The sequence below is a fragment of the Micrasema longulum genome, unplaced genomic scaffold (genome assembly GCF_059751315.1).
Source record: "Micrasema longulum isolate JH-2025_06_02 unplaced genomic scaffold, ASM5975131v1 h1tg002470l, whole genome shotgun sequence".
Classification (NCBI taxonomy): Eukaryota; Metazoa; Arthropoda; class Insecta; order Trichoptera; family Brachycentridae; genus Micrasema; species Micrasema longulum.
This window is the reverse complement of record NW_028279614.1, coordinates 78,556-102,230: the sequence shown is the minus strand read 5'-3', so window position 1 is coordinate 102,230 and position 23,675 is coordinate 78,556. Positions and strand designations below refer to the sequence as shown.

At 30.9% G+C, this 23,675-nt stretch overlaps 3 protein-coding genes across 9 annotated transcripts in view; 1 reads left to right on the top strand and 2 right to left on the bottom strand.

The window, feature by feature from the left end:
- Positions 1 to 725: 725 nt before the first annotated feature.
- Positions 726 to 6,484, bottom strand: LOC148272124 (ubiquitin domain-containing protein UBFD1-like). The gene is made up of 6 exons (XM_088240493.1): positions 6,159 to 6,484; positions 5,602 to 6,038; positions 5,125 to 5,256; positions 4,316 to 4,457; positions 2,770 to 2,816; positions 726 to 2,569 (listed from the first exon to the last, which is right to left on the bottom strand). The coding sequence occupies exons 1-6, from the start codon at positions 6,169 to 6,171 to the stop codon at positions 2,459 to 2,461; spliced, it is 882 nt and encodes a 293-aa protein (XP_088096619.1). The 5' UTR covers positions 6,172 to 6,484; the 3' UTR covers positions 726 to 2,458.
- On the top strand, positions 6,457 to 20,799 carry LOC148272123 (uncharacterized). 2 transcript variants are annotated; one of them, XM_088240486.1, is made up of 11 exons: positions 6,457 to 7,743; positions 8,229 to 8,380; positions 11,864 to 12,081; positions 12,979 to 13,239; positions 13,958 to 14,151; positions 14,982 to 15,088; positions 15,191 to 15,316; positions 16,354 to 16,491; positions 17,211 to 17,320; positions 18,078 to 18,666; positions 19,597 to 20,799. In XM_088240486.1, the coding sequence occupies exons 1-11, from the start codon at positions 6,633 to 6,635 to the stop codon at positions 19,615 to 19,617; spliced, it is 3,027 nt and encodes a 1,008-aa protein (XP_088096612.1). In that variant the 5' UTR covers positions 6,457 to 6,632; the 3' UTR covers positions 19,618 to 20,799. The 2 variants fall into 2 exon arrangements, with proteins under 2 accessions (XP_088096612.1, XP_088096611.1); XM_088240485.1 differs by having other exon boundaries at positions 19,587 to 20,799.
- nuf (rab11 family-interacting protein nuf) overlaps positions 15,984 to 23,675 on the bottom strand; it is an 83,399-nt gene continuing 75,707 nt past the window's right edge. For all 6 annotated transcript variants that reach the window (XM_088240489.1, XM_088240492.1, XM_088240490.1 and 3 more), the window contains one exon: positions 15,984 to 22,001. In XM_088240489.1, coding sequence (XP_088096615.1) covers positions 21,876 to 22,001 — 126 coding nt within the window. In that variant the 3' untranslated portion in view covers positions 15,984 to 21,875. The remainder of the gene's footprint in view (positions 22,002 to 23,675) is intronic.

Below are 23,675 nucleotides of genomic sequence, written 5' to 3'. Positions count from 1 at the left end.
ATAAGAGAGTTGTGGAAGATTTCTGGTTTACTTACCGTCAATGGACCAATCGGCAAAACTGACCAAGAAGAAGCAGAAGAGAACTTGAGATGTCACACACGGAATAATTTAAAAAATACAAAACTTTAAAAAATAGTATCGCAGATAATACGATATATAAAGTTTAAAAAAAAAATTGGCTTAGTTTATTAGTCTATTCACAAATAAATAAAAAAAAAACACTGAACTTCCTCATTACATATTTGAGAAGGTGGTTTAAATATGCACAAATAGATAATTATATCACCCATATCCCAAATAAATAAATAAAATTCCTTAATGAGATCACAGTTATGCTGTCAAAATCGTGTATCTTATTTTAGAAAATGACAATCACAGCCGAAAAGATAGACAGCCAACGTGAAACTGAAGTAATTATATGGTAGGAGATGTGTCCCTATAAAAAACGGTGAACAATAAAAGAGCCCCAGTATGCAAGTCAAATAAAATTTATTTCAAACCATCAACTACGGTCCAATCGGAAGTGGAATATCTTTTAAAAAATAAGAAAGTTATGATATGTGTCCATATGAGAAAAAAAGTGTCCACAAACACGATAAATATTAAATCCACTCTACAAAAACATGCACTTTAATTTTAGTAAGTCGCATGATATCACATTCTTTTTATTTTCAAATAAAGGTTAATTTGGTGACAAATGAAAGGCAGAGAAAATGAAAAAAACATTTTTAATTTAAAAGATTTTTTTATTATTTACATAAAGAAAGTTGAATATATCAATAAAATTCTGATTTATCACACAAACACGCGACTATGAATGATATTCTTAAAGAATAATGATACATTTTTTTTAATTTTTGGCAAATTTCAAATAAAAACACCTTTTTCTTCCATAAAAATGACAAAACCCAGTTATAATGCAGGTGGGAAAGTACATATTTAACAATTTATATAAATTATTTGCTTAATGCAGAAAATGCTAAAAACGAGTGAAATAAAATATTTTAAAATTGTAAAAAATAGAAATGATGTTAATAAATGCATTATAACAGGCTGTTTCAGTACAGTTGCACAAATATTGACATATTGTGCGTTATTATATTATGAGAAAATCAACTAAACTACATAAATATATCAATTTCCACAATAAAACCAAAATTATGATTATTTGAATAAATGAATGATTGCAAAACTAAATTTTTGTTTGGCGTGTAAAAAAAATAAATATTTATTTCAAAAAGCTGTAAAATAAATTAAGATTATGCATTTTGTGATGTCTTAAAATAAGTAGTGTGTAGATATTTTTTCTTCAGATTTAGTAAAATAATGTGAACTTAATAAAAATCAAAGAGTACAGACAAAATTAGGAATCCTTAAAATTCTCAAATATACTTTGATAACAATGTGACATTAATTCATTCACCGCAGTGCTCACATAGCTGTGAGCGCCTATGAAAGCACTACTACGCGGTGCTCACAGCATATGCGGGTAATTTACTGTCAAAAAGGTTCGTATCTAAAGTATTCATCAAGTAAAGAGTCTATATATTGATAGTCACTAAGAAAATAAATGTTTAAACTAATACATATTATACATCAATTTTCAATGAGGGGTTTATTTGAATAATATTGAGATGAATTCAATATTTGTACAATCAACTTTTGAGTTTCTCCATTGTACCCAACTTAGTTTTGAACAAATAATTATACCTTCCTATCAATTTAGACACCAAAATTTTCTGTTGAGGTCAAAACTTCTTAAGTATTTAAATTCAATACTTTTTACTTTTTTTGAACGTTGGCCATATGTAGCTATAAATATTATTAATAAACTAGAGTTTAAAACAAAGTTGAACAGTTGTATGAAATTCGTGTTAATATGAATATCTTATCTAGTTATTTGCACACCAAACAAAATCTAATCCGGTGAAAAGTTCTGTTACTGTGAAAAATAAATGCGAGTCAGTTATGAAGTAAAATAAATTAAACTATACAGACTTGAAACAATAAAATGTCATTAAAAGAGAAATCTTAAATTAAAGGCATACCCTTACAATAATTTTATATAGCAAGATTAATTGACAAACAGAAAGATTTCAAGATGTACATTTAGAGGGGTTAATTTAATATAATCGATTACACAAAACACAGAAATATCGCTATTAAAATAAAACTTAAAATAATTTTATAATGATATTTTTTTCTTGTATATTCTACTCAAGAGTACAAAACTTCACTTCAATTTATCAAAAGATGGACTCATTATTTATACCACTTTTGCCTCATTCACCAGTAGGAGAAAACTGTGATCGAGGAATGTTATTTAAAGTTTATTGTACACCCATTTTAAAATGTTATAAAATACACTCCTCCACGCCGACCAGATCTTGTTTTCATGTAGATTTTATAATTTACTCAATTAATATATGTACGAGGACCAAAACAATTATAATACCGATTAAAATAGTTGCCATTTTCCAAGGATGGCATCTTTAATGGCCTCTATGTACTGTGCTGGCACCCAGTAAATCCAGTATCTAGAAGCTTCCGTTGGGCCGAGTTGCAGGCCCTAAAATATTATCAAAACATCAAGCAATTGAATGAAATTATGCATAGAAGAATGTAATAATTTATGTTTTTATTTAATCTCCAAATTCTTGACTTATACTATCATACTAAAAACACTTTACATCAAATAAAAAATAAATACATTTATTAATACAAGTTGTGTGCATTTTAATAGGAATGGAAACATTTTTTAGTTCTTACCATAATATGATACTCCTCGTGTTCTTTAATTGGTTCAGATGTTATTCCTGTGAAAAATAGAACAGAAAAACTAGTACACTTTTGAGGCAGTAAAAAGAAGATAGATGGCACAATTTATTGTAACTGTATGGAAATTATTTATTAAAATACCAATGTACCGAAAGGCAAAATTGTATAGCTCCCTTAGGCTGGTGTCTGAAATATAGGGCTGATTGTTTTACCCTTGTAATATAATAATTCATTAGTATAATGCAAAAGCAAAAAAATAATTATCAATAAATACACTCTTAAATATATCTTACTGTTATTTAAAAAAAAACTGAAATTGGAAGAACGTTTTTCTCTAATTTACTTTATAATTAGAAAATTTGAAAAATGAAATTTGTGAAATAGAAATACAAGTAATAAAAAATGTACTGAAAAACTGTAATAAGACAATATTGAACTGATTATTTTTACAATAACATAACAATGTACACTTGTTTTAATTTATTACATTCTTTTTATTGATCGAAAAGGCGAGTTGGTAACTTTCATTATGTATGTATCCACAAATAAATTAAATGAACACTATTATTAATATTTAAAGCATTAAATTTGTGGTAGACACAGAAAAGTCGGTAAGTGGTTATATACAAATATTTAATAACATTTAGTAAATTAACTGTTTTTGCAGGACTGAAACTGATATATATTAAAATGTAGCCTCGATAGCAATGTTTTTTTTTTAATCAACAGAACTAAAAATAAAATAAACATTTACGTTCTTATGATTTACCGAAATATTTTAATTTTGGGGCCATCTTCAGTTAGATAAGTAAAACTATTAGAAAATGCAGGGTTCGAACCTCAAATTCTAGTCTAACGTAGTACCTACTAATTTTGTAAATTTATTTAGGTATTACTCGTATATTGTGTTAATTATACCTTATATGTGTACTAGATTACTACTACTACTACTACCATCAGGCCATTTCCCTATAGGGGTAGGCAGAGAGGATGGACGCCACACACATCTATCCTGGCATACATTCTTAGCCTCTTCCACATTTATACAACTCGTCATACATGCCCTTCGGTTCTGTCTGCTTTTGACATGCCCAGACTTAAGATTTTGGTTTATCTGATCATGCCACGTCTTCCTTGGTCGTCCTCCTCCCATGTTACCGTTCATTCTCGCCATACATATCAGTTTTACCATTCTTTCATCATCCATGGGTTCTACATGACCAAACCATCTCGGAGACCCTTTCTTAATCACCTGTCTCAGATTTGCGCTCTCACCTGATTTCATAATTCATAACCCTGTCATATATTGATTTCCCACATATTCGTCTAAGAGATCACATTTCGACCATTGTTCATTCTGTTTTCATCCTTCCATCGCCAGTTCCATGTTTCACTTCTATACGTAAGTGTTGGGACTAAAACTCCATTGTGCACTGCCAGTTTAGCTTCGATTGTCATTTTTATAAGCAATTACTGTTCTTAGTGCACCAGTCATTTTGTTGCGCGCATTCAATCTAGATTGAAAAACAATTATAACCTTTGATAGAAGTAAGTCCAAGTTTTTCAGTCCTTTCCTTGGTCCCAAGCCAGAGTTGATCCTGTTCAAGTTTGAAGGTAAGTCGCACCTTTCCCCCATGTTTGTTTAGCATCCCACTGAGGGGAACGGGAGGCAGAGACTCCTGAAAATATAACATGTTACTTTAGGTGCACAAAAATGAAATATATTAGGTAAAAATAAACTCCTACACATTTATATACATTGAGAAATCTTTTTTTCCTATGATAAGGTGTTTAAAAAATTTCATAAATATGTTATTTTAAAAGAAATGTGAAAAACTCTATACAAAAATATCAATGATTGAATCTTTTCGAATTGATTATGATTACGAAAATTTATTATGATATTGAGTATTGTTAGATATTATCTTTTCAGTTGACTAATCCGATAAAATATTTGAAAAATCAACAAACAAAGCAATGATTTCCTTGTATTTATGATTTTCTTATCAACATTTTGTATAATTTTTAGACTGCTATAAACAATAAATATATACTTATTTTTTTTGGATACAATGGGTTATTTTTTAACCAAAAAAGGTAAACAGTAACACTACATTTTGACTGAAGATTTATACTTCCTTTCTATCAGTACTGACAATATCACAATAAATAGATATAAGTTTTTAATAAACTCGCGGGAGTTGAAAATGTTGCAAGATTTGAAAGAGGTTATTTTTATATACAGAGGATTTATTTATAGACATATCACCAATAATTTAGCTTACATGTATTTTTGTTAGTTGTGTCAATTTGTCTATAGTATAAATATTTTGATTCGGCTGTTACCTTTGTTCCTTTGATACCTATCATTACATCAGGAGGTACCCCCTTGTCCAATATTTTCCGGTGAATTTTTTGTTCACAAAGCGGCTCCTTAGAGCTCGAAGATCCCGCAATTTTTTCTTCATTTAAACATTGCTACAAAATAAAACCAAGTGAGAATTCAAACTATTATCGGTAAGTAAATGGCTACCTTTTAACACAGCCCTAGTTTCATCTATATCAATATATTTAGCGAGACATGCCCTCTAGCTGCGCAGACTCCGGATTTAATTAGTAAACAGAACTAAGGCTGACAATAATATGAAAATTGTAGAAATTAAAAGAAAGATGTTGGAGATGGTTTGAGTGCTAAACACACCTCCCAAGTTCATGCAAAAAATTATACTGTGCAATGACTCAGCAAAAAGTTGTAAATTTCACATTAATAAATATTATTATAATAAGTAAGGATGTTTATATAGATGAATGAAAGATTGTTACTTGTTTACAGCTCGTTACAGCGAGGATATCATTCATTTTGGACCCGACCACCATTATTTTACCGCCTTTAACAACGCCTGCTTTTCTCAGAGTCATGTCATCTTTAGCCATTCCTTTGATGAGAAGTTTTTGAGCATTTTGTACCACCCCGATGATGCCTTCCAAGTGTATTTTCAACTCTTTTATTGTTTTGTCCCATCCAAAAATAATGTCATATTTGTTTTTGTTGAAAATAATTTTGAATTCTACTTGTTCCTCTGGGTCCGCTTCTTTCACTTCTGTCATTGGGTCGTCTGGATCGCTGTCTTTGTGTAATTTATTGGGTATTTGTTTTCCATTCTCACATTCGGAAAAGTTATCTACGGTTTTTGTTGGTTTGTCGCTAACTGGCGTAGAATTTGGATCACAATTCTCGGAGGAATCTCCTTTGTCAGACTCTGAAATGTGAATAAAATCGTAAAAATCGTCTCCCTCAAAACTATCAATTTTAATAAATGTTAAATAAAAGACATTTATAGACGAACACGTGAGTAGGTTAATACAATCCATTTACATACCAACGCAATCCATTTCGTAACAAAATTGCAACGAGAAGGATGACAATAATATTTACGTCAATTTTTCATGTGTCAGTTGTTTGAAACTGCTCTTTCTTTTGCACATTTCTTTGTATTTTCTATGGATTGGGACTTTGTTATATTGGTCATAGTGCATTGTAATTCTCATTTCTCATGTCATTCGGAATGTTTGAGAACTTTTAATTTTTATGCGGCATCCACATTTTCCAAAAAGTTTTATGTAGTGGTAGCTCTGAATGTTACAATTACTATAGCAACCAATTGAAATACAAAAGCCCGGTATTTTTGTACTACGGAAATAACTAGTAATAGTTCTACATTATCTCTGATGGAAATGAGAGTTATTATTGTCAAATGTTGTTTATTTATTTGCTGCTAAGCTCTTAGTTCTTTTTTCACCAACCGTGCAGTAAAATATTTAGTTTTGGTTACACAAACTCTTGTTTACATGCGATGTCTAAAAATTTTGATTTTGATTTAGATGATCCTTTAGGAGATTTGCTCAGTGATAATAGTAATGACAGTTTTTATAATGACGACAAGGGAAAATCTTCTATTAAAGTACAACTATCTCGAAATGCTAGTTTGGATAAGAAGAAGAGCAACCTGTTTGGTTTATATAGTGATCAGCCAGTTAAAGAAATAAAAAACACATCAGGGGACGATTGGTTAGGTCTTTCTGATACTCCTAAAGAGAGTAAAATTAATATAATAGAGAGGCCATCCACTTCTACTGGTGCCAAAAACAATTCCAGTAAAAAAGAATTTCGCAGCACTGAAGACTTGCAAAGTATTACGAAACCCGCCAAATCAAGTTTTCCAGACAATTTAAATTTTTTGGATGATCTTGGATTATCTGATGAGCCAATTGTTAAGCAGCCATTGACCAAAAGCTCGAGCAAGCCTTCGTTGCTCGATGATATTCTAGGGAAGACACCTTCTTCTATCAAAACTGTAGAAACTCCATTATATAAGGCTGAAAATGCAAACCCAACTGGTTACTCTCCAAGCGCCTTATCAGCTCCAATTAGTAGAAATGTCAAACTATCCAGTTCTGGTTCAAAGATAGATGGAAATATAGGTGTGCTGGAAACAAAACAGTCCTTGAAAGCCAAATCTGCAACTGAACTTTCTAAACCCGTTAAAAAAGATAATGTAAATACTCGTAGACAAAGAGCCAATGTAGATTGGTTAGGCTTGTACCCAAATGAAAGTCATGACCTCAATAATCCTGCAGAAGATTCCAAACATGATGATCTTCCAGATTGGTTAAAATCGTCAGGAAATGATACAACAAAAGCACAAAATATATCTAAACCTGTTACTCCATCAGAAGCTAAAAAAGAACAAACTGAAACTGTATTTGAAAAACAAATATATTCCAATTTGACTTCTAATCAACTGAACGTTCCCGAAATTCTAAATGTTAATTCAAATTTAAATCTGCTAAATAATTCAGAATTAGAACAACAAAGTGCTGCCATTTGCTTGCAACAACAAGAGTCACAACTGTTGGTTGCCCTACAGCTGAAGGCACAAGAAGAGAGACTAGCTGCATTACAGGGTAAATAGTTTTCATGAAATATAATGAATTATTTTTTAATGAAAGGTAAAATTTACCTACTCAATTTTCTTTTCATAATAAATGTTACAAATATTATGAAAACAAATAATTATCAGTGTTACAAATAAAGTTACAAAAATTGTCTCAAATATTCAGTTTGATTAATATTTTATACAGATATCATAGTATGTATAGTGTAAAATTCAAATTGTTTTACAGTACGAAACTATTTTAATAATTGTAAAAACTTTTTTTCCCTGTTAAATCTGATAAAATATATTTTTCACTAGAGAAATTATCATAAAATATATTTTTGAAGTGTTGTATTAAAATTCTCATGCACGGGCGGAGTAAAGAACACAATTCTGTGTGTAAAATAGAATCAAAACCCTAGGTGAGTGTTTTTTACTTGAAGGTGGAGTGGTGACGATGAAGATTTACATAAATGTATTTATGTGTTACAAACTTTTTGGGTTGATTTTCAGAAAGACAGGAAGAGTCGAGGAGAGTCCAGCGTGAGGTAGTATCGGCGCATCGCCAACAGTTGGATCAGATCCTTACAGGGCAGGCTGGACACAGAATGCAACTACAGAATGTTATCATGCAACACCAACAAAGGATCAATTCTCACATACAGGTTGTAGATACTTTGCTAATAAAACTTTAAAGTAAATAATAGCATACCTAATGTATAAATCATCTCGCATAAAAAAATCAATTTTTAAGTTAAGGATTAATCCTGGCATATTGTTCATACTATTTTCAAAAAATTCCAAGCGACTATCTAAAAAAGGTTTTAGATTCAGCCAATGAAACATTTTATTTTATTTATTTAACTTTTTGTGAACCAGAGGACACAACAAAAAAATTATGACAAATTATTTAATAATGTATTTTCCTTCATCATTTTACAACAAATGAGTAAATAATAAATTCTCCTTATTTGTTTTTCCTTTATTGAACACGAACAAGAAGGGATGACGAAAATGCTCACTTCTATTTAATTTACATTCCATTTTGAAGGCTTGTAATCAAATATGTAATGTAAAAGCAAACAGAATATCTTGTAAAGTAGAAAATTTTCTTTCAGATGACATAACCTTTACCATTTTGTATTACTTGTGGTGCCCTTTTTTAATTTGGAAAAAACGGACACAACTTATGTTACTAATTCATTTTAGTTCCATTTTTAAAATATATAGGTATATAAAAAATAGGCACAATAATTTTACTGGCAATATGTGTAAATAAATTAGTTGATATCAGTACTAGTCTTCAATGGGAAAAGAAGAATAAGGAGAGTGGGAAAGAGGAGAGATCAACATCTTTGATAGTGGATGGGAGATGATTCCACAGTCGAGCCGCATGAAAAAGAAGAAGAAATTGTGGATGGGAATAAAGAGAGTGCTTTGAATATATGAAATATTACTAAACACAACTAAATTTCCATTTTCTAGAATCACTTCTAATAATACTAGTAATGGTCCCAAAATCAAAATACATGGATAAATGAGGAAGTTCAGTGGTTTTTTTCAAATTTTTTATTTGTTAACAGACTGTTAAACTAAGTCATTTTTATTTTTTTAAATTTTTACATATCGTATTATCAGTGCTACGATTTTTTTAAGTTTTGTATTTCTGAAATAACTCCGCGTGTGACGTCAGAGGTTCATTTCCGCTTATTCTCATTCAGTTCTTCCCATTGGTCCAGAAGCGACAAGCAGACCGGAAATCTTCCATAGCTCTCAGATCATAGGTTGATTCACATGAACCAGTGACGTAGTAGTGCGTTGAGTAGTGCGTTTTTATCAAAATATTTTTTATTATTTTTTCTGTACATTTTCAAGAAACTTTGCGGTACAATTTAATGCTCTAATTTTTATCCCGCGTAAGAAAACATTTTTTGTATCCAATTTCCCGTAGGACTGAAGTTCCTCATTATAAGAAAAAAATATATACACTTTCCTATGTAAATATCTATTGCAAATATCGTCGGCCTCGTGGTGTAATGGTCAGCGCGTTTTCCTACCATGCAAAAGGTCTCGGATTCGATTCCCGACATGGTTGATTTGAAATATTTATTGAAAAGGGTGTTTTTACACTTAAAATATTTCATTGTCCCTGAAGCGTGAGACTGATCATCTTACCTTCATGTAATAAAAATGATCAAGATACGCTGCAATTGGTGTGCCAATCCAGTGCCCTATCCACCATTTGGTGCGGAAAGGGAATGATGGTGATGAAGTATCTATAATGTTTGTTTCCCTTCAACCAGTAAAAAATAGGTTCTCTTATATGGTATTGATTTGAGAGTGCGGATTGTAATGATTAACACGGATTAGATTTGAAAAATTTATTACTAGAAGTTACACACTATATCACCATGTAATTTATCAAAAGGAATTCTCAATATACCTTAGTAGATTAAACACATATTGCATTAAAAACAAATTGTCTATTATCATTAAAAAATATCAGCAAATTTCTTTTTACCGCATTTGTTCTAAAAAAATAATTTATTCATATAAAATCAACGAGTTAACTATAAATTCTTCTACGGAAGTCCATGACCTAGGTGTTGTACTTGATAGTAAACTTACATTTAACAAACATATAACAAATGTATAACAAACATATAACAAACATTTAACAAACATTTAACAAACAGAGGCGGCCTCCGTGGTGTTGTGGTCAAGACGCTTGACTCACACACGGAAGGTTCCGGGTTCGATTCCCGGTGAGAACACAAAAAACTTAATGTGATTTTTCTCAAGCCTGGGTGTTCTGTGATGTAATTCACCACTGTAATTGGGCCTCCTGGCCTGTTGTGGTGCAAAAAAAAAAAAGATCATACAGAAAATACTGTAGAAAAAGCTACAACAAACGTCATACGATCAACCACACCTTTCACAAGAACTGACGCATTAAGAAAACTTTTTTTTCATATGTACGTAGTGTCGTAGAGTTTAGTTCGCCGATTTGGAATCCTTAATACAATACTTACAAAAATCATAATCAATCGTTCCAAATCTCGCAACTCGGCGTACCATGTTGGATATGAGCTTTCTCTACAAAATTGTTAATAACCTAATTAATAACCCAGAAATTGTTAGAAGCATTTCATATCGAGTCCCTGTCCGTAGAACTCGTCAATCTGTACTCTTCGACATTCCTAACTCAATAACTAATTATATGAAAAATAGCACTCTTCGAAGAATACATATTACCTTAAGATAGACATTTTAAATTTTTCTCCTGCTTAACTTTTAACTTTTAATTTCGACTTTTAATTTTATCTTTCAATTTAATCTTTTTAATTTTAATTCTTAATTTTAATTCTTAATTTTAACTTCAACTTTTAATTTTAACTTTTAATTTCAACTCTTAATTTATACTTATAATTAGAAATCAAACACTGATTTGAGTCTACTGAACACTTTATTTTATTTTTACAAATATAAACATATAAAAATAAAAACTTCGTGACAATTGTTTCGCCTTATTAGGGCATTTTCAAACGAATGATTTATACTTATTCATTCTTAATTTATACTTATTCATATGTACATCTTCTACCTGCACCTAATTAATTATTGTTGCTTGTGAATTTTACTAAGAAATATAGGTGTTCATGGAAGCAGAGAGAGGGGGAAGGAAAGTAGAGTCGGAGCTATACAATGTCTTCTCCCTTTTATTTTATTTTTTTTAGAATTTAATTATATTTTCCCCTCTCCTCCTGAATTCAAAATAAATTAGTGTGAAATCTGTAATTGGTCTTTCTTTTTTAATTGTATTTTTGTACCTTGTATTTATATAAAGACTGTATGATTTCCTTAATAAATAAATAAATATATATAGTTTAAACTGGCCATGATGGGCCCTGCGGGCAGGTGAGATGCATGAAATGCAGCGAGCGATGTCCTTTCAAGTATCGTATAGAACCTGGAATAGAGTGAAGTTAGGTTCGTGTCAGATTTGCCAATTGATAAGGCATTCCAGTGTTGGCAACCCGATAATATTTATTGTAGGCAAAATGATCAGTTTTACCCTTCATACCCAGTTCGGGGACTGTAAAATGTTGTAGCAAAAATAACTTTTTTTAATAAATAACATTTTTCAGTCTTTATTGAGACCATCTTCGGCCTCAGCGGACAACAATGTGGAGAAAGAACTGACGCCAATGGCAGATGAAATCAACTTAGAGGTGAATATTGCTGAGGGTTATACGGCCAATGAGGGAACTAAGAAGGTCTCAGAAAGAATCCAGTTGGAGCAAATGATACTCAATCTCAAGGGAAACCATACCAAAGAGTTAGAGATGATGGAAAACTCTTACAGGTGAAAATTTAATATTTCTTTGTATAGTTATACTTTATTTCTTTATTGATCTTAAACTTGTGAAAAAATAGAAATTTAAATTTTGTCAATATGTCATTGACTAGTCTTGAAGATGCCTACTTAGGCAAAAGTGCTCATTGGTAGAAATAAGTCAACCTGATTCAAGAAATTTGATTGATCTTTTTCCCGATGTTGGCGATCACTATGGCAAATGTTTCCCTGTCTTATCTATTCCTGTCCAATCTCTTATGTTACGCAGCCAGAAGGTTTTCCTCCTACCGGCTCCTCAGTGACCTTTTATTTTGCCTATTAAGATCGTTTGAAGAAGATGGCATTTCTCTCCTTCAGTAGATGCCCCAATATAAGATTTTCAGAATACTCACATTCAACGGTATTAGCTCGATATTGGCTATATTTGTAAGACCTCTAAGTTTGTCATTATCTCAGACCACGATGTGCAAAGTATTCTGCAGGGTAGCCACATTTAGAATGTTTCTAACCGGTTCATAGCGTTCACTGTAAAGGTCCACATTTTTTAACTTTTAATTTTTAACCATATCAAAGGATGGCTATTCTTTGACTCAAATTGATATTATCGTCACAAAAAAATGACTTCATTATGTTGAAGGCAGCATGTGTGGATTTAATTGTGCAATTAATCGCCATATTGGTCAACGAACTTGGTAATCATATTACCAAGGTATTTAAATTTATTATTAATATTGTGAATATTGATTTGCAGAGATTATCCAGAGTGATCCAATATCCCGAAAGTTATCCATTTTGTTTTTTTAACATCAATCATAAACCCCAGTTCTCCAGTTATGTTGACATCGTTGAACAGTTCTTGTAGGTCTGTTGATCGCTACTTGAACCAACATTCTTCTTTCTTTTTAGACATCAAATTCACCTGGCCAACGAGTCTCTCATCACTGTTGAGGAGAGATTAAAGAATGAGAATGAGAAGGTCACTTCCTATTACGTGATGAGGATAGAGAGGCTGGAGGAGGAAAATCTGAGGATTCTTGAGCAGTGTGATGCGCGCGTACAGGATCTGCTGAGGAGGCAGGTGATCGACACCGAAGCCAGGGAAATCAAGTACCAGAGGGATATGGATATGTTACAGGAACAATACCAAAAAGTTATACTAAATATAAGGTTAGAAAAAACAGCAAAGTTTCGTAGTGAAAGTTCTTGGTGGAAATTATTTATAATTGTCATGGAAATGATTGACGAGTTGTAGTTAAATAAATCAATTTCAATTAACCATTGACCGGTTTCATTACTTTCGCAACATCTTCAAACTGAAAAAATCATTGCGTATATAATATTGATGAAAACGTTATATCTATTTATACAAAAACAATAATGATACAAATATAGATAGATTTTTATAGTAAAGAAACTGCTCTAAAGGATGTTGCAAAAGTAAAGAAACCGGTCACTGGTTATTCCAAAGTTGTGGATTCAGATATCTCTCGTTTATTATTTTCATTATAAAAATATGTATATATGGTATGTTCTCTTTTTCCGCCTTCATGATCAGAAAATTTGCCTTCCACGCATGAAGTTTGAGGTTCGATTCCGAACACGGTTGATATAAAATGTTTATTAATAAATTTATTACCTCTGGACTGGTAATTAAAGCATAAGACTAATAATTTTACCAGATGCACGGGAGTTGCAGGCCGACAGAGAGTTCTCGAGACTGTTTATTTATAGATGATAATGTTTATTACGTTTTGTCTTTCTACATTTTTTTTATTTTTAGATAACGTTCCATATTTATGTTTTACAAATCATTAGGCTTTTTCAAATTTGAAATCCCACAAGAGATGAAGTGATAGCAAAAATAAAGATATTTATTTATTTACAGAGAGAGTACAAATATAGAGCAGACGACAATTAGGGATGTTACAGAGTATTCACAAAAACTGAACTTAATTATGAAGGATGTGGAGAGAAACAATGAAGTATGCCATTCTCTTGTACATAAAATGGAATCCAGGATGACCGAGGAAATCGCAAACAAGGAGTCTGATTTAATGACAAAAGAAAAACAGGTTAACTGTGAGTGTTCACAAAGTTTTATATATAATAATAAATACAAATACAATTTATTAAATTACATAGTCATCTATTCCTGGACCTTATAACAGACATTTTGCCGATATGTATGCTTCCAAAACGTCGATTTGTTGTTGTCTACCTTTCATTCTGCCTTCTCGAGTATTTCCTTGGTCAGCAAGCTGTATACGCTCGAAATTGACTTTTTTAGTGCACCAGTGCACATTAGGCCCACAATTTATTTCTATTGCCCTTCAGCTATTCAAACTATTAATTGGATCAACTTGAAATTTACATCCCAGTCCTCAGAAGGACTGCTATGTTTATTTGTATTGTATATATCGTAGCTATCGGCGAAATAACCCGTACGGGCGGAGCCTGCGGCCAACATGGTATCTAGAGTGGTGGGAGTAGTACGATCTCCTCCACTCTAGGCCATTCGGCGTAGCCTTACGGCTAGCTCCGCTGAGCCCAACTTTTAAAAAGGCCATACATTGTAACTAATCAATTAATTGAGATCCAGTCTGTAAACAGTGAGCACATATTTTACTTGTCTCTCTGCCCTGTGTGTGCCCCTGCTCTCCGCTCTGCACACCGACTACCTTCGCCTCTTGGACCAGGTGGGAAGAAAATGTTAAAAACATAAACTGAGTATTAATATAATGTAATTTATGTTTTATTGCCCTTGTTTGTCTTTGCTACATAGTTTTATGTTCTTTTTGTTCTGTTTCTTCGTATAACTTTTGTGATTGGCTTAGGCTGTTTATATAATAAATAAATAATGTTTGAAATAAATATATTTTAAAATTTGAAACGTGTTGTTTATTTAACAGATTTAATGGAATGCTTGACGTCACAAAGAAAAAATATTGAAATAGAATCTCAAGAATCTAGATCTACCCTTAAAACATTAGAAGATACACTGAAGCAACAAATACTGGTAATATTTCACGAGAATTTATGTATAATCTTGCCTTTTATAGATGCTCCTTAGATAGTAAACATTTTCTTGCGATGTAATAAAAAATATTAAAAATTACAGGCCATTGAGGATGGAAAAAGATCAATTAAAGGAAAGAGAATGGAGTTGGAGACAGAAAAAGAATTGCACACAAATGAAATTGAAAAACAAAAACGGTTTTTTGAAAATGAAAAGGATATATGGATGGTGAAAAATATTTATTCACATAATAATAATTTCAAATATATATGAAGGGTACTAGGCTAAATTGAGCTCATTGCATTTTTGTGATTTCTGAGATATTAATGCCATTCTCCTGAACGAGTTCTACTTGTAGAATTTTTAGAACTTGTTTCATCTTGATAAAATATTCAAAACTAACAAAATGTGGCTTCCCCTGCCTTATAAACGGCTGGTAAAAAAACAATCTAAATGCGACAACTGCTTCAACGAGCTCGTTTTTGTCAGTTCAAAAAAACATTTCAAGTAGACATTTTTGTTTTTTCTTTTCTGTGATTGTATGTGAAAATATATATGATATTTAATTGAAAACCTATTTTATCAAATACAAACACCCAGAGTTCTACAAATATGGTTTTTATTCTTCTTTTTGCTCTTCTGACAAAATATATGTTATTTGTTTATGATTCTGTTCTTGCGGTGCACCCTTCGTATATAATGGTCATTGATACTTTGCACTATTCACTTATCACTGTTCTTATCTGCACTAATTTTCTAACATGGTTATGTATAACTGAATTAAATGACCTCCAAATTGAAGTATTTGGATAAAACATACGAAAGCAAATATTTATTTTAAAAAAATAGTGTAATAGGCGCTGCATTAGAACCAATCACAATGTATCATAATCAATTTTGTTAAATGAAGTTAAGATGATCAGTCTTACCCCTTTGGTGCCAGTTTATGAAATGTCTCAGCAAAAGAACACCTATTTCATATAAACCACATCAGGCATTGAACACAAGACCTCTTGAATGGTGTACATATGCGCTAAAATCACTAAACTACAAGCCAGGCAAAAGTAAATATGTAAATGGTATACCAAGTTTATTTGCAATTTAAAAAAAATATCACTTGTACTTGAGGAGGGTGATGGGTATACTCTACGTAATATAGTAATCTCATACTAAAAATCCTAATCTAAAATTTAGTTATAAATAAAAATCGAAACCTGCATCAAAATTTAATATGCTAGTTAATTTGAAAAATGTAATGGTTACAGAGACATATCAAAATGAGTGAAGAACGCCAAGCAGAGTTAGAGGCACAATTAAAAGAAAGGTTATCTAATCTCGAACAGGACAAACAAGAGATTGCGAATCAACACCGAGCTGTGAATGATTTACGTAGCAAGACTGAGGTATTATATTTGAAATATTATGGTTATTAGTCATACAAAATGAATATATGTGTTCTGGTTCCTCACTGGTCGTCTACCATAGTCAGACTTATCAGCATAAACGGGAGGCCACCCTCCCAAGCAAAGCCCAAAGGCAAAGCCAGAAGGTAAGAGCACAATTGTGCCGACTACAAATCAATCTCAATAGCCTTGAAAAGAACTTTCCACCCAGTCTGAGTGGTGTAGAGAGGCGAAGGCAGTTGGGGGGCAGAGCAGAGGCGACGAATGGGATAGCGGAGAGCACCCAGGGTGAAGACAAAATAAAAGGCGATATTCACTTATCAGAAATCACAGTTCAATTGATTTATTACGGAAAGGTGTGCATGTCATATAGTGCCTCAAGTGGGAGAGGCTCTTCCGGCCATGCCTCGGCCGCCGAGTCCTTAATAGACGGGGCCTAGTGCACTGACAGGCGAATGCAACACATCACATACAATAATTTCTGAGTAAAATTAAGCATCCGAAAACTAGAGGAATGAATATCGAAATATGTTGTATCGTAGGAAATGAGAGGCATTTTTCAGAGAACTCATTCTGAGTCATGTTGCCAAAGAGATTTTTTCTCTTGATTCAATATGTTCAAATACGCATGCATTTTACTAAATTTTTAGTTGTAAAGCAATATTTATATGATTCAGTGGACAGTTATAATTAAAATATTAAATCTGTTTTTTTTTCAGGCGCTAAAACAATGTATTGAAAAGGAATTGCTGGATATTAAGGAGAGCAAAGAAAACTTGTTTAGCAACCAACAAAAATTAAATCTCGCGGAAATGGCTCAGACTGCAAGGTCGGATAATTATGTATTACATTCAAATTGTTTACTTAAGCTGTAATTATGTACTTTTTTAAGCATTTAAAACTTTGTGTAGAACTTACATACGCATAAAAACTGTAAAACAATTTTAATGGTGCTGGCGATTTAAATAGTTGAATAATCATTATACCTGCGATTCCTAGAGTTGGTATTCTGATTACAAAAATATAATCGGTAAAATAAAATGTAACAGAAAAAGACCTGCATCCGGGTGGAATTGGGAATTTAGTTGTGTATGTGGAGATTAGTCCACTTTGTGGTGTAGTGGTTGATGCATTTGTGTTGCGTGCATGAGGGTCCAAGTTCAATCCCTTACACCGCAATATTATTTTATAGTCGCTGAACTAGCAATTGAAGGGTAAGATTATCATCTTACCTTCGTATACAAAATAATCTAGATGCACTGCATTTAATGTGCCAACACAGTGCTCTATGCACCGTCAAGTGCGGATATGGGAATTATTATAAATGTAAAATGTATAATAAAATAAATAAAACAACTTTGTTTTTAACCACTAATTTTTATTTTTCACCGACCGGTTTCAAAGCAAACAAGCTTCTTTGTGAAGGGAAAAAATAAAAATTAGTGGTTAAAAACAAAGTTGTTTCATTTATTTTATTATAATGAATAACCACAAAGTTAGTGCTTCAAATATAAACTGTATGTAAAATGTATACTTCGTAAAGAAGAAATTGATCCATTACTCATCTGACTGAATTTCCATTGCAGAAGTCAAGAGTTGGAAGTACTGACTCGCTCTGCTCTGGCAAAGCACGCGCTTGCTGAACGCAAGATGGCTGAAGCCGATTTCGCCCAACAGAAATACGAAGATAAACTTAAGAGAATCCAAGATCAAGCCATTTCCTTGAATGCTAGAGAGCAGCAGATCTCACGAGACAAGATCGCACTGTCGCGAGAACGTCTCATGTTCCACAATATCCAAAAAGACTCCCAGTATAACCAGTGTGGTCTTTGTAAAGCTTCTCTGATGCATCAAAGTTATTCCAAACATCGCAGTGTCGATGTAAACAATTACAGTGACTTACCCGAAAATGTGAATTTCTTCTTAGAATCATCAGTTACGAGAGATAGATCAAGCCATTTCGATTTTCCTGCAAAATTTGCCGAGGGAGTCAGTAAAAAAGTTCACTTTGATGCACATACACGGAACCATAATGGTATATCTAATACTGATGATGAAATAATTAATAGCAAGTGTTTTGAGACTATCGGTAATTTGGAGGAAATTACCAATCCTTTGGGAGAGAGTGACGGTATGCATAATATACTGGAGGATAAACAATCTACCGTGTTTCAGGTAAAGGAATATTCTTTTATTGTTCCTAATATTTTTATCCTATTGTTTTTAATATTTTAGTTGGCAAGTGTAAAAGCTATCATTTTAAAAATTTAGTGGTTCACCACAAGTAAATATAAAAAAATATTTTTAATATGAATAATGTTCTACAACCCTCAAAATGTGCAACAATAAATATAAACTAATATTTAAAACAAATTCAGAGGGGCCCAAACCAGTAATTCGATGTTGTTCGCAATGTTTAAATTATTGTTTCCATAAAAGAAAAATGAAGAAATGGAATGTAAAAAAAATGTCTTTTGAGTGTCAAAATTTTTCTAGAAGATAAAATCATTCTTGTAAAAGTAAATATTTTCAGTAACACCTATTTGTAATTTAATGAGGAAGTTCAGCAGTTTTTTTTTAACATTTGTTAATAGACATCAAACTATTCCAATTAAAAAATAAAAAAAAATATTTATCCATATCATCACCATAATTTTTAAAGTTTTTTAATTTTGAAATTGCTCCGCCCGTGACGTCACAAGTTGTCATCAGTGAGTTGTGCTGTCATTTAAAAGTAAAATTCCATAACTGTCAATTATGTTAGGTAAACGTTGAAAAAAAATCCCATTAGTTATTGTTCACTAGGATTTGTGACGTTTCAAAGTAGGTAATTTTTATTAATTTTTTCATACATTTTCGAGAAACTTCGCTGTACAGCTCTAATTTTTTCCGTGTGTAAAAAAACATTTTTCATATCCTATTTCCCGTAACACTGAACTCTCAATAAATACAATATATTGGTTGGATTTAATTAACAGAAAATCTTGCAAATGCGTAAACTAAAAAATGTAAACGTAAAAAAGTATTGAGCTTTGTGAAGTAACTCGACTTCCATGCTGCCTTAAAATTAATTTTAAAAATATTTTTGCTTTCAGGAAATTATAGATCCAAGGTTTGTTCTATTAAAATTAGATATTGAAAATTCCACTAAGAATTTGCCACTTTAGCAGATCCTCGTAATATGGTCCGTACTGTACATGGGTGGATATCGAATGAAATAACATTTTTACAAAATATAAATTTTATCATTACACAATATTTCATCATGAATACAGCATCAAAATGGGTAAGTTATAAAAATGGAAACTACGACATTTTACAATCAGAACAGATAGATTGGTAATATGGGCTGTGTTCTCAAAGTATCATTTAAAAATTATCAGTGATTAAAATACCCGCCCAGCGCTTCGTGAACTTGTCAATATTGTGGAAAAATACAGTAGGTGAATCAGTTTTGAATAGTCAAAAATTATTTCACCCACTAAACATTTTCTAAGATGTTTACAACAGTTTTATATTAAGATAATGTCCGAACACAGCCTAGTATTTATTTTGAGGGTATCATAATCATCATTACGGTTTAGGATAAGTATTTTAATGATTATAAATATTTAAATTATAATATCATATTTTTTTACACAAATAAATATTTTTTACACAAATTTAATTGTATTATTCCTATTTTATGTCATCACATGCACTGTTACAACAGTGGAATTTTGTTTTAATATAATATGTAATTATTAACATTTTAAAATATTCAAACTCTTTCAAACAGCAGTCTTACAATTCATTACTAAACGAAAATTAAATATATTGAAACCATTATCAAAATCTTATTAATTTCACAAGTAATATGGGGTTTATTATTTCATTCAGTTAAGAAACTTAAGATGTAATTTTTTAGTAAATCAGAAAATAAGGAATGGCTAAAAATTGTTAAAAGTTTAAAAAAAATTGGAATACAGCACAGATAAAATGAAAAGCATACATGAATATTAAAAACATAATTAATTAAACTAATTCTAAAGTAATGATACAAATTATATGTATTTACATGTTTTAATTCATTTTTACATGGACGGTATTAATATTTAATTCTTTATCTTGAGAAATGAGATTCCTTCAGATGTATTTATCACTCAGATAATAATTTTAAAATATGAAAGAAGCATTCCTAAGGATTAGTAGCAATAAATTATTAAGGTACTATAGTTTTGCCACAATTAATGGAAAGATTCTAAATAACATTTCTCAAACTGTTATGCTTTTATGTAAGTAAATAAAAAGGCAACATAATTTTGGCTAGTTTTATCACTCCCTGCGTTAACTGGTCCATAGAGCTTTGTATATCATGGGAGAAAAAAAAAGAAAATATCCATCTGCAGCAAATAACCATGTGAAAATATTACATATTTGAATAATAATCAGCAAAATAAAGGTGCCATGTGGATATATTTTTATAAATTGTGGCATTCACAATTGCAAGGTTTTATAAAAAACAGGAACTTTTAAAAGTAGAAAAATAAATATAAATTATGAATGAAAAATTCAATTCAAATTGTTAAAAAAAGTGATAATCAACACCACAGTATTTTTTAATTATTAACAATGTTTAAAAAAAAAACAATATACATACATACATACATCAACAAAACAGTGCAAAATAATAAATGATTAAGAAATATTGTTAAAAGAAATTGCATCCAGAGAATAATAGTAAAAAATTGAAATGTAATTAAAATGGACAATCGTTTTATCAATTTCACATATCCAGAAATATATTTGATAAACAAAAATGAAGATTTATTAAAAATCATTTTTAATTTTCGTACTTTAAAGATGAAAAAGAAAAGTAGTCTACAGATATTACTGAAAAGAATATGGCCATAATATTAAGATGGCCGATTATTAATATATTATTATTATATTACATTAAAAGAAAACAAATCAATTGGATAAAATTGATAAAACTTTTGGACCGCTAAGGCCTAAGCGGAAATATTATTTATGGAACAACCCACTAAACTACGATAATATTTATTTACAGTAGTGTTAATCAACACTATAACATTGTAAAAATCTATAAAATCTTGCATTACACAAAATGTTATCTGAGAAATCAGTTGTAAGAAATTATTGAAATCAGTAAAATAAAATATATAGTTTTGAACTCTACAATATTTATGGATGAAAATAGTTTAAAATTTTTTAACTCGTTGAAAATGTTCTGACAATTTAAGTTGAACAACTTTCTTTAGCATTATTTTTGTTAAGAAACGTAGAATTTAATACCATATATCGTTTTATTGGTTTTAATCCATTGACGGACAAAACTCTATCAATAAATTTCAATTAGTTAAATATGAGTGTATGCGGATATGTTATGATTTATTATGTTTGACTTCTAAAAGTTGTGGATAATTCTCAACTATTTGAAGAAGTATACCGTCGATGTAGCATCTGAGTTGTCCGTTAACATCCTGCTGCTCTTTGAGAGCTTGCTGCATCTGTGAATTGAGTAACAAATCATTTTATTAATGTGGTATTTTTGATTCTGATGCCATTTAATGTTTTCATAAATATAATGAGAACCACGGGGGTTAGAACTACACAAGAGCAGCCATGGGCAGTTACTGCTTAGTAATCTATATGTTATACACCATACAATTTGTAATACACTGCTCGAGCACGTACAACTAGTTCTAAGCAGTTGATTCAATTAAGTTGAGTGACTGCCGGTTTACGAGGGTAGAGGGTGCCCATCACACATTTACATATTATAACACAAGGGGCAATTTTAATTGAAAAAAAAATTGGGCATTCCCTATTTTCCACCTTAGGCGGAGCTGCAGTCAACTTGTAAATAAAATGTGTCAACTAATGTTGCTTCTCCACAGCTCCAACAGTGTGCAAATGTTATGTTATAAAATAGTATTATCAAGACTAATTTTTGCTAATTAATATTATATGATACTTTTCATATAAAATAAAATTATTAGTGATTAATTGTCATTAAATAAAATAATTATTAATACATAGTAAATGTCAAATAAAAAAGAAAAGGTAAGATGCATAATGCACGCTCTTTGCTTTTAATTAAATAAAATTAGTACAAATAAATGAGGAAGTTCAGTGCCTTTTTTTATTTTTTTTATTTGTTTAAACTAAGCCAAAATTTATTTAATTTTATTTTTATATTTCGTGTTATCAGCGTTATGATTTTTTAAAGTTTTGTATTTCTGAAATAACTCCGCATGTGACGTCAGAGATTGTTCTATATTAGTTCTTCTGATTGGTTCATTTACGGTAAGCCAACCGGATATCCTTCACAGCTTTCATACCATTGGTTAGTTCATATGAACCAGTGACATCAATCAAAGTAGTGCGTTTTTATATTTTTTTTGTACATTTTTAAGAAACTTTTCCATACAATTTAATGCTCTTATTTTTACCGCGCGCAAAAAAACATTTTTTGTATCCAATTTCCCGTAGGGCTGAAGTTCCTCATTGTTAGAATTTTGTTAGAATGTCAAATAAATAACTAAATTTTAAAAGAAAAGAACACTATAAATAAAACAAAAGATATGTTTCTAAATCTTAATTTAATTTTCGTTAAGGTTTGAAAATACTTTTTTACAAGGATAATCATCAACTGAATGTTTTTTATTTGATTAATCAAATCAATTAGACAAATATATAAATATAGATATTTTTTAAGCCGTGGTTCAATTAGAATTGTCAAGCAGTAAGAAGTATATATAATCAAAAAGAATTCACTAATTTAATATCAAGAAAGTTGAGTTATTGAATTTTATAAAATGTATTTAATAGGCAAAGGATAAGTCGTGATAGAGGAAAAAAAAACACCTCTCCAGTTTTGTAGAAAAATATTTTTTGCAAACTTTTATATTAACTAAGATAAATTAATATACGCATAGTTGAAAATAATTATACCAGCATATGAAACATTGACATAGAGATCAGAAAGTGAAAACAGTGGTTAAAAACATAAGAAAAAAATACCATATCAAAAACAGTCCATGATTAATATAATTATTTGTATCAGAAATCACAAAGCCATGATTACAAATAAATACACATGAAAGAGACAACAATATGCATAGAAAAATGAAAAATATTTTATTTGTCCAATGGTTAGAATAAAAGCAATTTAGTTCCCC

Excerpts from the sequence above, each read along its gene's own strand:
- LOC148272124 (XM_088240493.1), bottom strand. Across the intron at positions 4,458-5,124 it reads TAGGTATCAAAGGAACAAAG|GAGTCTCTGCCTCCCGTTCC; the intron begins GTAACAGCCGAA and ends TTATATTTTCAG. Across the intron at positions 2,570-2,769 it reads ACGAGGAGTATCATATTATG|GGCCTGCAACTCGGCCCAAC; the intron begins GTAAGAACTAAA and ends ATAATATTTTAG.
- LOC148272123 (XM_088240485.1), top strand. The coding sequence starts at position 6,633 with ATGTCTAAAAATTTTGATTTTGATTTAGATGATCCTTTAGGAGATTTG. Across the intron at positions 12,082-12,978 it reads ATGATGGAAAACTCTTACAG|ACATCAAATTCACCTGGCCA; the intron begins GTGAAAATTTAA and ends CTTTCTTTTTAG. Across the intron at positions 16,492-17,210 it reads ATTTACGTAGCAAGACTGAG|GCGCTAAAACAATGTATTGA; the intron begins GTATTATATTTG and ends TTTTTTTTTCAG.